This window comes from Neophocaena asiaeorientalis, unplaced genomic scaffold (genome assembly GCF_003031525.2).
Source record: "Neophocaena asiaeorientalis asiaeorientalis breed wild unplaced genomic scaffold, Neophocaena_asiaeorientalis_V1.1 scaffold32, whole genome shotgun sequence".
Lineage (NCBI taxonomy): Eukaryota > Metazoa > Chordata > Mammalia > Artiodactyla > Phocoenidae > Neophocaena > Neophocaena asiaeorientalis.
The window spans coordinates 3,232,408-3,246,202 of record NW_020185327.1 but is presented as its reverse complement, the minus strand read 5'-3'; the positions used below and the strand labels follow the sequence as shown (position 1 = coordinate 3,246,202).

Sequence of the window (13,795 nt, the reverse complement as noted above, 5' to 3'; positions counted from 1 at the left end):
TTTATCCAAAATGGCCTTCCCACCAATCTCTGCTATTAAATTGCTATTTCCCCCTTCAGATCCAGCCCAGACCCAGCCTGCTCCACGAAGCCCTCTGGATCTCCGCACACCTCGCCGCTCTTCCTGCTGGGACGCCCTCTGGCACCTGCTCACAGCCAGTCCCTCCGCCACTTACACGTTGGCCTGGACGGCAGTGGCTGGTGGGAGAGCCCATCTCCAGGCCCAGCCCTGACCTGTGCAGAGTGGAGGGCATGTGATGTGCTCTTGGCGAGGGGGATGCACAGGACCATCCACAGGGTGGCTGGGACTCACAGGAGAACAGGGCGAGGTGAGGTGTCATTCTTACTTACGTGTCCTCAAGCTGAGGCCCCTGCTTTCGATTTCTGGTGAGATGAACTCGAGCGGAGTGTGAGGGTGAAGCCAGGGCAGGTGCTGAGCTTTCTTTCTAGTTGCTACACCATCAAGCCTGCTGGCTGGCACCCAAGGGGACGGGAACAAAAGGCACCACGGGCAAGTGAAAGGCCCAAGTGAGCAACACTCACCTGGGTGGGTCATTCAGCTAAAAGCCTTGTTTGCTAAGAAAAAAAAAAATCCCAGTGGTCAAGCTCTGGGGCCATTCGCTGGGAGCCTGGCTGCTGGGTCTATGCCACCCTGCTCGCTCCCTCAGTGCCTCCTTCTCAGCGGCTGCTCAATTAACATTACTTTATTCAGAGTCCAGACAAACATGGTACCTTCATATGTGCAATGTTACTGGAGAAATAAGAGCTGAATCGACACAGAGAACAAATGCTGCCCACATTTCTTCACCGGAGGATGGGTGTCATCCAAGCCACAGTGGTTGCCCCATCTGATTCCATCGACAACAGTGGAAGCAGATAGGAGAAAGGAAATATCCAGGATGTCGAGATCATCACACCTGCATCTTTGCTGCAGCGTTCAGAACCATTTCACCATCTTGCAGTTGATACACGGCATTTAGAAAAAGACATCAATGACATACGATGCCGCCTGGGAATTTTCAGGAGGCCTTGGCTTTCACCTTGGACAGCAGCACCTCGTTCTTGCGGCCCTCCTGGAGGGGAAGCAGAGAGAGAGAGCAGAGAGGTGGGGACCGCGTCGGCACCCGCATGAGGCTCAGACGGCCTCTGCATCCTTTCCCATCCTGCAGGGAGCCCTGTGGACCATGGACCAGCCTCCTTGCATGCTGCCACCATCATGGCGGGGCTTCCTGGCCACACGCTGACCTTCAAGGCCCCAATGGCTACAAAGATGACTGGTTTCTGGACTGTGAGACTGAGGATAGGAGAGGATTAGGCACTGTCATTCCAAAAGACTTCAAGAAGCCTCTAAAATCCCAAGGGACAGAAGCAGAAAGCAGATACTTATGTGCCAATCTTGGAACCCTCCAGTGAGGAAGAGGGAAAGTCCTCGGAGACCACAGCCTAAGGAGTTATAAGAGGCAGCCCCAGTCCACACAGCAGGCAGGGCACGTAGAAAAGCTCTCACCCTGGCAAGAGTGAAGGTTAAGAACACCCTTGGCTTTACGAGAGAAACTCACAGAAGACAGAGGGAAAGAGACGTGTCAAGGGACACCTCCCCCTCAAAGTGAGCTGAAGGAAACCCATCACTGTGTGTGCTGAAGGGTCACTGGGGCCTCCCCCGCGTGGGGAGTCTGGCGTCCAGGGTGCAAGGCCACCGCTGCATCGTTTCATATCCCCTTCTTCCAAAGCTTATCACTGTGTGTCCTCCTTCCCCCTTGTTTGTAGTGGCCTTGACATCTCAGGGTACCTCCATCTGCTAGCACACCATCTCCACACCTTCCCCGGGCCACGTCACAAGGAGGCCTGTTTAGAGTGAGAGGTGAATGTGGCAGGGGGAAGGGCCTGGAGGGGTCGAGCCCGAGGGTGCAGGCCCGGCGTGTGGCTAGGCCTCCAGTTGCCATGCTTGGCTGGAGATCCACTTAGTGTGGAAGAAAAATTTTCTGTCACCCATGGCCCCTCTGCATCCAAGACCCCTAAAGTCAATGTTTCCATCTCCCTGGGCCCGGCCAGCTGCTCCCACTTCTCTTGAGGCCCTTTGGTCTTTTCTGGCTGCAAGGACCCTGGTTCACCTGTAGGGTTTCTGCGTATCTTCCACTCAGAGCTGGGGAGGCTCTGGGCTGGGTGGGGGTGAAGCTGAATTGTTCTGCCAGAAGCAAGATACTCTGACATTTTTTAAGCACGTGTTTTTGGAGGGGTAGATAGTTAATTTTTCCTGGGGATGGGAAAAAAAAAAGAAGGTGAAATAAGTAACATTTGTTGTGTTAGAAAAGTTGAGAAGAAAGTTTTCTTATTTAAAAAGAGTTACCGAGATCTGCTTGGGTGAAAAACCTCCAGCCAAAAAGAAAAAAGGGGGGGGGAGGGGGAGGGGTAAAGACAGACCAAGAAGGGGCAGAGTCATGCTATTATATTGTGACACTACTTTCTCTACTTCTGTGTGTTTTTCAAAATTTCCATAATAAAAAGATAAAACAACGAATAAATAACTTTTGTTACCCACCTCACCTTCTGAATAGAGCAAAAAAAAAAAAAAAAAAACCCTAAAAACCAAAACAAACAACTCATAAGCATCAAAACACTGCTGTGGCAGAGTCCACAGGGGTGACCTTGGTCATCACACCACACTGAGATGCTGCTGCAAGTTCTCAGTAAAAACATCCTTGGTGTCACCTGGTGCCTGAGCACTGACTACATTTCAGGGCATCTCCTCGGAGCCTTTCGGGACTACAGAATGATACTGTCGGTCTGTTCAAAGTAAATACAGAAAGGGCCCTTTAGGTGTTTCTTTCTATAAGAAAAGGGACAATGTCGCCTCCCTCCTGCTTCTTTCCTGCTGAAGACGGTATGGGGCTCGCTAGGTGCCAGACACCCTGAGCTCCGCTCACCGGAGATTACGTGCCCAGAGCCAGCATCATAAAGATGTATGGCTGGCATTCGTCAGAGCCAGGCTAGAACTGGAATCTTGGTTTGGTGACCTTGTGACAGACTGTGCTTTGGGAAACACAATTAGTTGGTGTAATGATGCATTTAAGGTGATTCCAGAGTATGTGTTTTTTCCTGGCAGACTTGTTATTAATAAACCGTCTCAGAGCAAGCAAGCCAATGGGATTTTAGAGACAACCCGACGTTGCCAGTCAAAAAAGGCCTTGATCCCAGAGGAGGCTGGATCAGGCACGGAGCCCACAGGCGTCAAGGGGCTCAGTTAATATGGAGTCAACTAAACCATAAAGGGACGGCGGTGGTGGTCAAAGGCCATGTTCTGGCTAACACCGTGCTCTGCATGAAGAGCCATTACTGCCCAGGACGGTGCTGGGGACCAGGACGCAGTGAGAACTCAGACCTGGGGAGCAGTAACCCAAGCAGGTGGAGGAGAGGCAAATAAAGGAGGCGGACAGAGGGTTCTGGGAGGAGAGTCCATCCTGGGATGAAAGTCTGACTTTTCGAACTGTGTTTCTTCCACAGATGAGATCTTACCTGACACTGCGATACGTAAAAGAACAGAATTCCTCTACCTGGAGGAATGGGGTGGAAACTGGGGAGCAGCAAGCAAGCCTCAACACCTGTGATGGCCCCAAGTTACCTCAGAGGATCTTGAAAAAAAAAATTAAGATTTGGGAATGCTAACCTCTGGTTGTTAATTTTAAATTTTTGCCAAGTAAAATGATAAAAAAAAAAAAGGAATGCATACTGTCACTATCATTTTATAAGAGAGAGCAATTTTAACATCAAAAAACAAGGGGACATGCAATTTTTTAAAAAGGTGAGTCCTTTAAGTGAAATACACTTAGCTATCTGAGGAACATATATCACATTCCCCCTGCCCCCTTTTTTCCAACTTGTTTTGGACTGAAGAAAACTGAGGCCAGCACCTGGTCCCGTCTGGGGTCTTCTCGGGCTCTGAGGGACCCACCCTCAGTCTCTGACTGAGAGTAACTGTCCCGAAGAGGTGGGAACGTGGAAACCTCCAGCTTAACGCGTCTGAGGGAACCTTCCCTTCGGAGCAGAGATCACCCCAAGCCTTCAGCCTGAGAGCCTGCAGTGCAACAGTGAGCTTTTCTATGTCACTTCTATTTGCTTTGATTCTGACAGCTTATACTTATCCTCCTCAGCTCATTTGCTTTCTGTTCCTGCTGTCAAAAGGGCAGTGCTGGCGTTCACGCAACGTGTGACATGTAGTTCTCCTCTGGGCCTTTTCGCGTTATGTGGGAACAAGGAGCTCAGATGGGGCGCCGCGGGTCCCTACTTGTTCCCTGTCAGCTCACTCACTGGCCCTTCAGCTCCAACTGCTGCTGGCCACAGGGGCCCCCGGACCCGGAGCACCTCGCCTGGCCACTCTGCCCGAGGCCAGGTCCTTCTCGTCGGAGAGACGCCTTCCCCGACCACACCCTCTACATTAGTCCCCGCCAAGGCAATGGCTGGAAGTACTTCTTATTTGTTACTACTTGTTTATGAGGGTCTGTTTCCTAGCTTGCTATCTGTCTCTCCGACCACAATGCAAGCTCCTGGACACAGGGACCCAGTCTGTTTTACGACTTGATGTATCTATCCCAGGGCCGTGGCAGGAGCTGGAAGAAAGAACATTCATTGAAAGGACGAGAGAATCTGAAATGCCTACGGTTGTGGTTCTCAAAAGTTAAGTTACAAAAAAGGGAAGGAGACGTAGAGAAGAAAAAGACAAGGAAGGGAGAGAGAAGAGCCTCAAAACAGGTAAGGACCAAATTACTGGTATGGACAGATTGTATTTTTTATTCCACTGACCACACCCCAGGATACAACTACCTTTAGCCGCCCCCTGTATTTTCGGCAATCTCTAAATTCACTAAAACCACATGGATTTACATTAGAAAGGGGGAAAAAATTCCGGAAAATAAAGCTGATGAGACAGATCTTGGCAAGCAAAAGAATAAAGTCTCCTTTCTGGAAATTTTCTTAAAAGGGCACGTTTCCTTCTGGAATGATGGAAAATAATCCTGCCCAAATGCAGGGAGAAAAGACAGGGGCAAACAAAGTTCACCTGCGTGTGTGGGTGTGACAGGTGCCAGACACAGACTAGATGCTCTCCTCTCTCCTCTGACCCAACAGGGATGAGGTCCCTCCCCACCTGCACAGCTGGCGAGTGGCAGGGTTTGAACCCAAGCCTGCCACACTCACATTCACTCTCCTCCCATGTGGCTTCTCAAGGCCCCTCCCCAGTCTAAGATTGGGAGGAGGGGAAATGCTAGACCTGAACCCACAGCAAACACTGTTTCCAGGTGGGCTGATGAGGCCATTTTACTTGTGAGTTTAATGTGGTTACTGAGTGTTAGGAAATTGAAGTGACGTTTCTTAGAACGTCCAGTTAGAGCCTCAAGATGGGCCACAGAACAACGCAATCGTGATGCACGCTTCACTGTCACATCCACTGCCAACTTGCCATCTCCCATTTCAGACCAGTGGAAAAACAAAGCAATGCTCTGGTTTGCAAAGGCTCATCTGGGGGCGAACACAAATCTCGCCCAGCCTTACATGCCAGCCCAGCCCTCCTCTTACCTCCTTGAACTCTTTCACAGTCTTAAAGTACAGCCTCTGTTTTTCTAACAGCTCCAAGTACTGGTCGTTCAACTGGTCTCTTCTCATTTTGTTCTCTTGCTTCTTCTTCTCCATCTGTTGAAACATTTTGGGAAATGGTGATAAAAGGCATGTTCTGACCAAGGGCGGCTGGCAACGTCCAAAAGGCAACTATTACTAACATTTTCATGGATTTCCTTCCAGTAGTTTCCGTCTATGCATCATTTTTGAGGTTGGTTTATTTATTTGCATAATATTGCAGAGACTCTACAATTTTTCAGCAATTCACCTATCACTGAGCATTAACTGTTTCCTTTACAGTAAGCCCCCTACATACGAACCTTCAAGTTGTGAACTTTCAAAGATGAGAACATGCATTTGCGTGTCCAATCACGTAAGTTCACGCGTCTGGCATACACTGTCGTGTGCGTGCATCCTCTACAAGTGGTTGTGCTTTTGTGTGCTTTACTGTACGGTACTGTATAGAATACAGCAGTACAGTATCTTTATTTCAAGCCCAGGATGTCCGGAAGCAAGCGTAAAAGCAGCAGTGATGTAGCTGGTACTGCTGTACTTTTCAAGGTACCGTACTATAAGATTAAAAATGTCTTCTTTATTTTTTTGTGTTTGTTTTTTACGTATTATTTGTGTGAAAAGTATTATAAACCTATTACAGTACAGTACTGTATAAATGATTGTGTTAGTTGGGTACCTAGGCCAACTCTGTTGGACTTAAGAACAAATTGGACTTACGAATGCGCTCTCGGAACGGAATTTGTTTGTAGGGGACTTCCTGTAATGAGTTTTTGTGTGTGTGGATATAAACGATTTCACAAGAAACAGGTAGGCAGTACCCTCTTTATTCAGCAACTCTTCCATGGACACCCAGTCTATTACTTGCACTCACTGCTCGTCTGTTCCGTGTACACCCTTCACCTGCCAGTTCCGGGGAAACCTGAGCTCTGGGGTACACACGCTCCCCTGCCACCTCTATCTGAGCAGGACCCATCATGACACCTAGATACGGAGGGCTATGATTTTGTTTCTTTTAAGTAAACACAACAAAAGACATCCATCCAAATGAGCACTGTTCTGCAGAGTAGACTTACTCCATCCCAGTGCCAGTCATTATTCAAACCCTACCTGGAACCCTTGTTGAGAACTGCTTTTGGAGTCAACAGAATGAATTCACTTAAAACAAACAGTTCTTGGGTGCCTGCTACAGATCAGGTGCTGTTGTCAGCCACCAGCAGAACAGACACGAGAGGAGAGAGCCCTCCCTGCCCTGGCACCTGACCATGCTTCTGGTGCCCGGCCACCTCGCGGCGGGGACGGGCACAAGGGCTGCCTCCTTCGCTGGCCAGCACTGAGGTGTCTTTGCCATGAAGCCTGGGGGAGGATGGAGAGAATGAAGGGGTCGGGCCCATTTCTCTCCCCAGGAATGCATCCGATAGTCAACAAAGGGGAAGCCAAAGGGGAAAAAAACCCAGTAACTTCCTGTTGTTCTTTACTATGAGCAAAAGCATCTCCCTGAGGACAAGCATGGCAGCTGGAAAGGTCCCCGTACTGAGGTTGGGTTGTTACAGGCCTGTGGTTGGCCAGGCTCTCTGCCCCCCACTTCCCTCGTGCCCCAGATCATCAAGAAGGGACTCCACTCCCTCCTGCAAGACAACCTGTCCGCCCTGGGTAAGGATCCACGCACGTGGACAGGTGTGCTACCTCATCTTTGCCCTCATTTTTGAGGTTGAATAGTCTTGTCACCAGTGACACATTTTTTCTTTTTTTTGCTCTTTTGACATGATTTTACTGACGTCCGTAATAGGAAGATGAATATTTTGCTACAGGGAAAGGGGATATGGTAAGCTTTTGCCCGAAGTCCATCTCTGGTGAGATGGGATTACAGGCAGCTTGAATGAGTGGATTTTTAGGACAGGTCCTACAGGCAATCCTTCCTTTCATGTGTTTACACCCTGGTTGCCCTCATTGGACCACTTTGCCCCAGGATTGTGAGAGGAGATGCCCTAAGTCCCCAGAAGGTTTCACTGCCGTGCCCGAGGACCAGGTGTGTGATACGTTTTAAAAACACGACCAAAAGCAAGAGACATTGGAAGCACTAGTTAGGATTGGTCTGGCTATGGTAGTGGGAGGCTGTGGCTGCGTGTCCGTCTTTCAGACCGTCAGCAAGTCTTCTTTCCTACCGACAAAGTGTGCCCGTGCAGAGCCACAGAGCGTGGAAATCCCCACGCTGCGCCCCGTCTGGATGATTCTCTGCAAAGCTATCTCTGGAGCACCCACACCCCTCTTCAGTTCCTCTCTTTTCTCTTCTGACTTCTGAGGCTCAATATCCTCTCACTTTAGCAGAGTTCAGCAATTACTTGCACTTTTTACAGGGGGTTCCTGGAAACTAAAATGCTCTTAAGCTGCTAAGGAATGAATCCCTAACGGTAGAATGTCAGGACCCCTTGCAGAGACACTGAAGATGTGTCTTCAGAATTGAGAGCACGTTCCCAGGACAAACAGAAGAGGCCTGCTTTCCCCAAGGCCTTCTCCATCACCAGTATGAAACCCTGGCCGCATTACAGAAAGGAAATCATCTGACCTTCATTCGACTTTGCTTAATTCCTTCTACGATCTGTTCCATCTGACGTAAAAACTGGTCCCGGGAAGCAGGGGAGGCCATGGCTCTGAAAGAAAGACCAACAGAGGTATGACCAGCAAACAGGACTCTCAGAAAAGGGGAGGCACCGAGGGGTCAGCCCTGTACCCGGATAATGCCCCAAGAGGCAAGTAGGCATTTGCAAGGCAGGAAGGACCCGTGGAGCCCCCGAGATTCCAGGCAGCCAAAGATTCTAAACTCTGAGGAAGGCATGAACATTAGCCTGGTCTTGTAACTGAATAGTAATCTTTTTTTCCCACTCTCCCTATAGTTTTCTTACTAATGCATATTTTCTTAAATAAAATAAAATGTGACTAAAATTAACAATTTTTTAAAAAAATTTTTGAACGATGGCAGGCCCTGCTTAAGAAATGAATTTCACTTAATTTTTAAAAATCTGCAGATTTAGAGGCACTGCTCGAGACTGAGAGACGTTTTCTGAGATTTTCCTAAAACCAGGCTGGGAAACCTGGTCCTGTTTCCAGGAATAGCAGCTAAAGAAGCGATGCCCTAAAACTTGCCCCTTCACCTCCAGTTCTGCAGAGGAAATGACACCAGAAGGATCAGAGCACACGGATACAAGAATGAGAATTCTTCCGAAGGACAGGCTGAGAGAAAGCAGAATTGGCCACAAAAACACTCAAACCTCAGCTTCTCTCAATGATCAGGGGATAAAGATGAAGAGACCATTTTCAGAAATGTCACAAGGTTGTTAAGTCACTAACTGAATCTGAATATTAAATGGGGCTGTGAGGATTTTTGTTTGTTTTTAGTTAGAAATGAAACTTAAAGTCTACAACTTGTTATCCATTAAGATCTTAGTTGCTGGTCACCTGCCAGGGGACAGCAGAGACCTGTGCTGGAAGGAGAGGAAGCCTGATGGACGGAGAGCCAGCCTGGGGCTGCCCGGATGGCGGGCAGACCAATGGCCATGCTTGAGGGCTGGTATGATTTGGCTACAGATGGGCCTTGCCATCCAACTTTTGGAGAACCTATTTATACCTGAACAAAGTAGTTTAGAGTACGCACATGACTTAAAAGCCAAAATCTACCACAGATTTGAAAAGTATTTTAAAAAATCATATAGATTATTTCATTATTTCAATTTTATTTTATCTTATTTTATTTTTTGGCCACACCACACGGCTTGTGGGATCTTAGTTCCCCGAACAGGGACTGAAGCTGGGCCCTCGGCAGTGAAAGCACAGGGTCCTAACCACTGGACCGCCAGGGAATTGCCTCGTTATCTAAATTTTAAAGCATCTCTATGTGCTCAAAAACAAATGTTATTAATCTCATCCTAGCAGGACAAAAGTAATCTATGAAGAAATCATAGTAGTTAGGCATAGTCAAATTATTTGAAAGTTCACCTTTTCCCTAAGCTATTCCTCGGTGTTTTTAAAAATTCACTGTATCGTTAAGTTTTTGCAAGAACTCAAGCTCTGTGTAAACCAAGGCACATCCGCACGTAGCAGCAGGGGTGAAAGCGTAAGTAAGAATCCACCCTGAGCGCTGGGCCTTGCTCGATCGGGCAAAGGCGAGCCAACAAAAGCGCAGGGCACACAAGCCACCGATGGGAGGAGGGCTGAGAGCACTTACTGTGAGAAGTTCTCATGAACTGAGTTCAGCAGGCTAATCTGGGGAGGAAAGAAGAACAAAAACACAAAGCAAAGGCTGACAGACGCCTGTGCTGACCCCAGCCACCGCAAGCTTGCCACGTGTCTCTGGAGGCTGCTTCTGAGATGAACACACCTTGTTCGCACAGATGAAAGTAACATGAAAAAAAAGAGCAACGTGTTCTCACCTCCAGAGTTTCCCCAGAGCGTCTGTCTACCTTCCCACAGCCATGACCACAGGAATGACGGAACCCAACTCCCAGCTGGGAAGCCTAAGCCAACATTAGGGCTCTTAGGGCTGTACCACAGCCCTTTCGATCTCACCAAACACTGCGCTTTATTTTCAGGGCCATCAGCTCAGCAGAGGGTCAGTGGGCGTGGAGGGTGAGAACACCGTGCCCGTTCTACTCCTTCCCACAAAGTCTCTGCCAATGCGGCCAGCTGCCGGGCGGCCCTAAGAGCCTCCACGGGGGTGCGCCCTTCAAGGCCCCTGTCCCCTAGAAACGCCATAGCCCGCACCTAGGACTCTCTACCTGTCCTGGCGATCATCCAGGGCAAGCCTGTGAGTCTGGAGTCTAGAAACCTAGGTCCTCTTTCTGGCTCTGTCACTGACTTGGCTTGTGAGCTCAGGACTGAGCATTTACTATACTTGGACTCAGGGTCACACTCTGTAAAGCGGAGATGATATTCTTGTCCTTATGACTCCACAGACATGTTGAAAGCTAAAATATCACAGGTATAAATAGACTTGAGATAAAATGTACAGTTTATCCAAATGCAAACTTCTAACTGCATTAGTATGGCTTGGAATTTAAATAGCCCCACCCCCCTGCATACTCCTCGTTTTTAAAAGAATGCAACAACTTTAAACACTGATGATGAAGGAAGGTCAGTGGGCTTCGAGGCTTCCTCAGGAGGGGCTGCCCGTCTTCCCTCACCAGGCAGGAAGAACCCAAGGCCAGGGTGTGCAGCAGAGCTACCCCCAGGGCTGACGTAAATCCCCCAAACGCACTCGGCTCATCTACTCGAACGTTTATCAGATGCCTGTTCTGTGCCCATTACTGTGTACGGCCCTGGATACAGAGAAAACAGAACCCAACCCCTCCTCGAGGAGTGCATCTCGGAGGAGAGAGATCCATCTGGTTTGACTGACAGTAGGCAGTCAAGGACAGTACTCACTGATGCCTCCATTTGGGTCCAGGTAAAAGACACGTCTGTAATACTGTTCCTAGTAGACTGGTAATTAGTGCAGGTTGCAGGATGATGATAAAATAAAAATAGGTTCTGTCACCCTCAAGGGGAGGGGGAGGCAGGAGCTAATATGTATCACCACATGCGAGGGACTTCACAGGCTCTATCTCCGTCACTGCAGTTCTCCCCGTTTTACAGGTGAGGAAGATAAAGCCGCACTAAAACCCAAACCCGTGTGAGTCCAGAGTGCCTGCTGGAGCCACCACACTGCTGCCGCTGGGAAGACAGCGCTGCTTTTTCCTAAACACGGCTGCACACCTGCCCCAATCGTCTGCCTTCCATCGAGGGCCCTGACCACCAGCGGATCTGGCCTGAGTCGGAGTAACATGGAGGGGCTGCCCCGGTCACCCCTTCCACTCCCACTTTCGTTCTCACAATTCTTTTAGTTCACGCCTGTCTGCCGCGGATGATTAAACCGCCATTTCCCCCTGTCAACCCTGACAGCCCACCCTCCCCATTTCCTTTAGCTGGTTCTTTCCTTCCCCTAAAACTCAAACTAAAGTCTCAGCAGATGCAGGCCCTCCTCCGTTTGCACCTCTCGAGCTTCCAGGATGTCTCTTTTTATGACGTTGTCACTCACGAGGTGCCATACAACTGCTGCCCACCCTGCACAGTGGGCACTTTCTGACCCTGTAGTCGGCACTGGGCACACGACAGGTGCTCTTCCCACTTCAGCCAAAGGCATCCCGACAGCAGGTTCGTGCAAACTTCCCGGGCGGACAGCACTGGTAGCTGCTCATCTGATTATGTTGCTTCTTTCTATAAAGGCTCTTACCTCTTTTTCCAAATAAACCTTCTTGTCATCCAGGGTATTATATAAAGTGAAAAACTGCTTGGTTTCTTTGTGCACTGCTGAAACTGCAAATGCAAAGAAATCAGCAGGTGAGTGAGAAAATGTATCAAAACAATCCTGAGTACCCTCTCCCCGCGGAGGCGCTGCAGGATCGGACCTGCCAGTGCCGTCTGTGCGGAAGCCCCATGGGGCACAAAGGCCGCAGGCCGATGGCACGTGCGTGGCAGCCGTGACGGGCCCGCCGACACGAGGAGCCAGCGGAAGCTCCCTGTCGGCGTGCGGGACGCGGGTTTCTCTGAAGTCCTCCAGGTGAGGGGTCCCGGGAGGAAGGCAGAGGGACGAAGCAGCCCCATGCCAGCTCTTCCTGTCTGTGTGGCTCCCTCCCTTCCCACGCTCCTCAGGGGCAGGAGCCACAGCCGGCTCGCTTTTGTAAACCCCGTGCTTAGGGAGAAAGATTTAACTTAAGGCAGAAACTATTTTCTGCTGAGAAACTGCCATCGTTGACACATGCCCCCGATCATCTGAGTCAAATGTGAGGACCGCATAAAACGTCAGGGTGGTGAGGTAAGACGTGAAAGGAAGCGTGCGTCTGGACGCACGTTCTGAGTAGGGACAGTGCTCCGGCTTGAACCAGGAAGGATGGTTGAGACGCCAACGTCTCAAGGGAAAATCTGGGGTATATTCTGAAAGAAGACTTGGAGTTTTCCAAGTGGGAACTGTAGGGCACTGGCCTCCCGGGCCTGGGACCAGCTCACAGGGGTGAGGGGCACAGGGACTGCAGGGGGGCCAGCTGGCCCAGACGAGGCAGGAGTTAGGATTCTGAAGACTGTCCATCCAGTTAGGGGGAGCTATTAAATATCAAGGCTTTTAAAGCAAGAGTGTAAAATGATCAAATTTTGTGTGAGAAAGATCCCTCAGGCAGGAGTGCAGACGAGGGGTTAGACTCTGGGCAGTGATGAGAAGGTGACTACGGCAGAGAAGACAGGGGGGTCTAACCTGGCTTGACAGCGATCCCAGTGGCCGAGGGGAAAGACCGAGGGGGAGGCAAATTCAGTCTTGTATGTGTTGAGTTTGAGGTATCCGGGAGACAAGCAGGAGTGGGAGCCTAAGGAAGGGGTGATGGTCCAGGGTCTGTTTACGGAGGATGTGAGCTGGGCCTTGAAGGATTTTGTCTAACAGAGTGAAGAAGGGGTCCCAGGAGCAGGTTAACAGGAGTCAAGGCCTAGGATGTCAAAGTGCATGGTGTAGTCAGAGGCAGCGTGTGCCCTGAGGACGGCAGAGTGGGGACTGTGGGCATGAATTGGGACCTTCAGGCAGGCCACCTAGACTGGGGAGGGTCCTGGGCAGAATAAGGAGAGGGGCTTTTTTCAGTGGGTCTAGGAAGCACCTGAGGATTTGTCACTGGAGAGAAGTGATATGACTAGATGGGTGGATGACAGACTTAGAAGGGGCTGCAGACCAGCTAAGGCTCACTGGGCTGAGCTATGATGCCAGGGAGAACAGATATGGCAGCAGTGCTGGGAAGAGAAAGGCAATGACAGCTCTGAGTGTCACTCTGAGCCTGACGAGATGTGCTCACTGATTTAGGCTGAGGGAGACCCAGTCCTGCATCCCTGGGTGAACACGATGCTGTTAAAGGCAAGGACCACATGAGCAAGAAGGTCTGCAGAGGAGAACAATGAGCGAAGGCTGATCTAGAGATGCCGGGGTCGCGAGGTTCCGTGTGACGCTGGAAAGTGGAGCCCGATGACTGACAGGGATGAGGGTGGGCTAGAGGCATCACTCTAAGAGCTCAATCAGCTTAAGCTATCTGTCCAGGGAGAGGGCAGTCAGAGCTCCATGGTGTTTCTCTTGGGCTTCTGGGCTACGTGAAGTGAGTGGGCCTGACGATGAG

The 13,795-nt window shown here is 49.9% G+C and overlaps 1 protein-coding gene across 4 annotated transcripts in view; it reads right to left on the bottom strand.

Annotated features, from left to right (window-relative positions):
* Positions 1-384: 384 nt before the first annotated feature.
* Positions 385-13,795, bottom strand: part of CCDC93 (CCC complex scaffolding subunit CCDC93) — an 87,260-nt gene continuing 73,849 nt past the window's right edge. Inside the window, exons 20-24 of one of the 4 annotated variants that reach the window (XM_024734476.1) lie at positions 11,884-11,966; positions 9,841-9,878; positions 8,185-8,269; positions 5,568-5,681; positions 385-1,072 (exon numbers count right to left, since the gene is read on the bottom strand). In XM_024734476.1, the coding sequence (XP_024590244.1) occupies positions 1,019-1,072; positions 5,568-5,681; positions 8,185-8,269; positions 9,841-9,878; positions 11,884-11,966 (374 nt within the window). In that variant the 3' untranslated portion in view covers positions 385-1,018. Of the gene's footprint in view, positions 1,073-2,513; positions 5,682-8,184; positions 8,270-9,840; positions 9,994-11,883; positions 11,967-13,795 lie in introns of those variants that run through there. The other 3 variants (XM_024734478.1, XM_024734475.1, XR_003001736.1) reach the window with 3 other exon arrangements.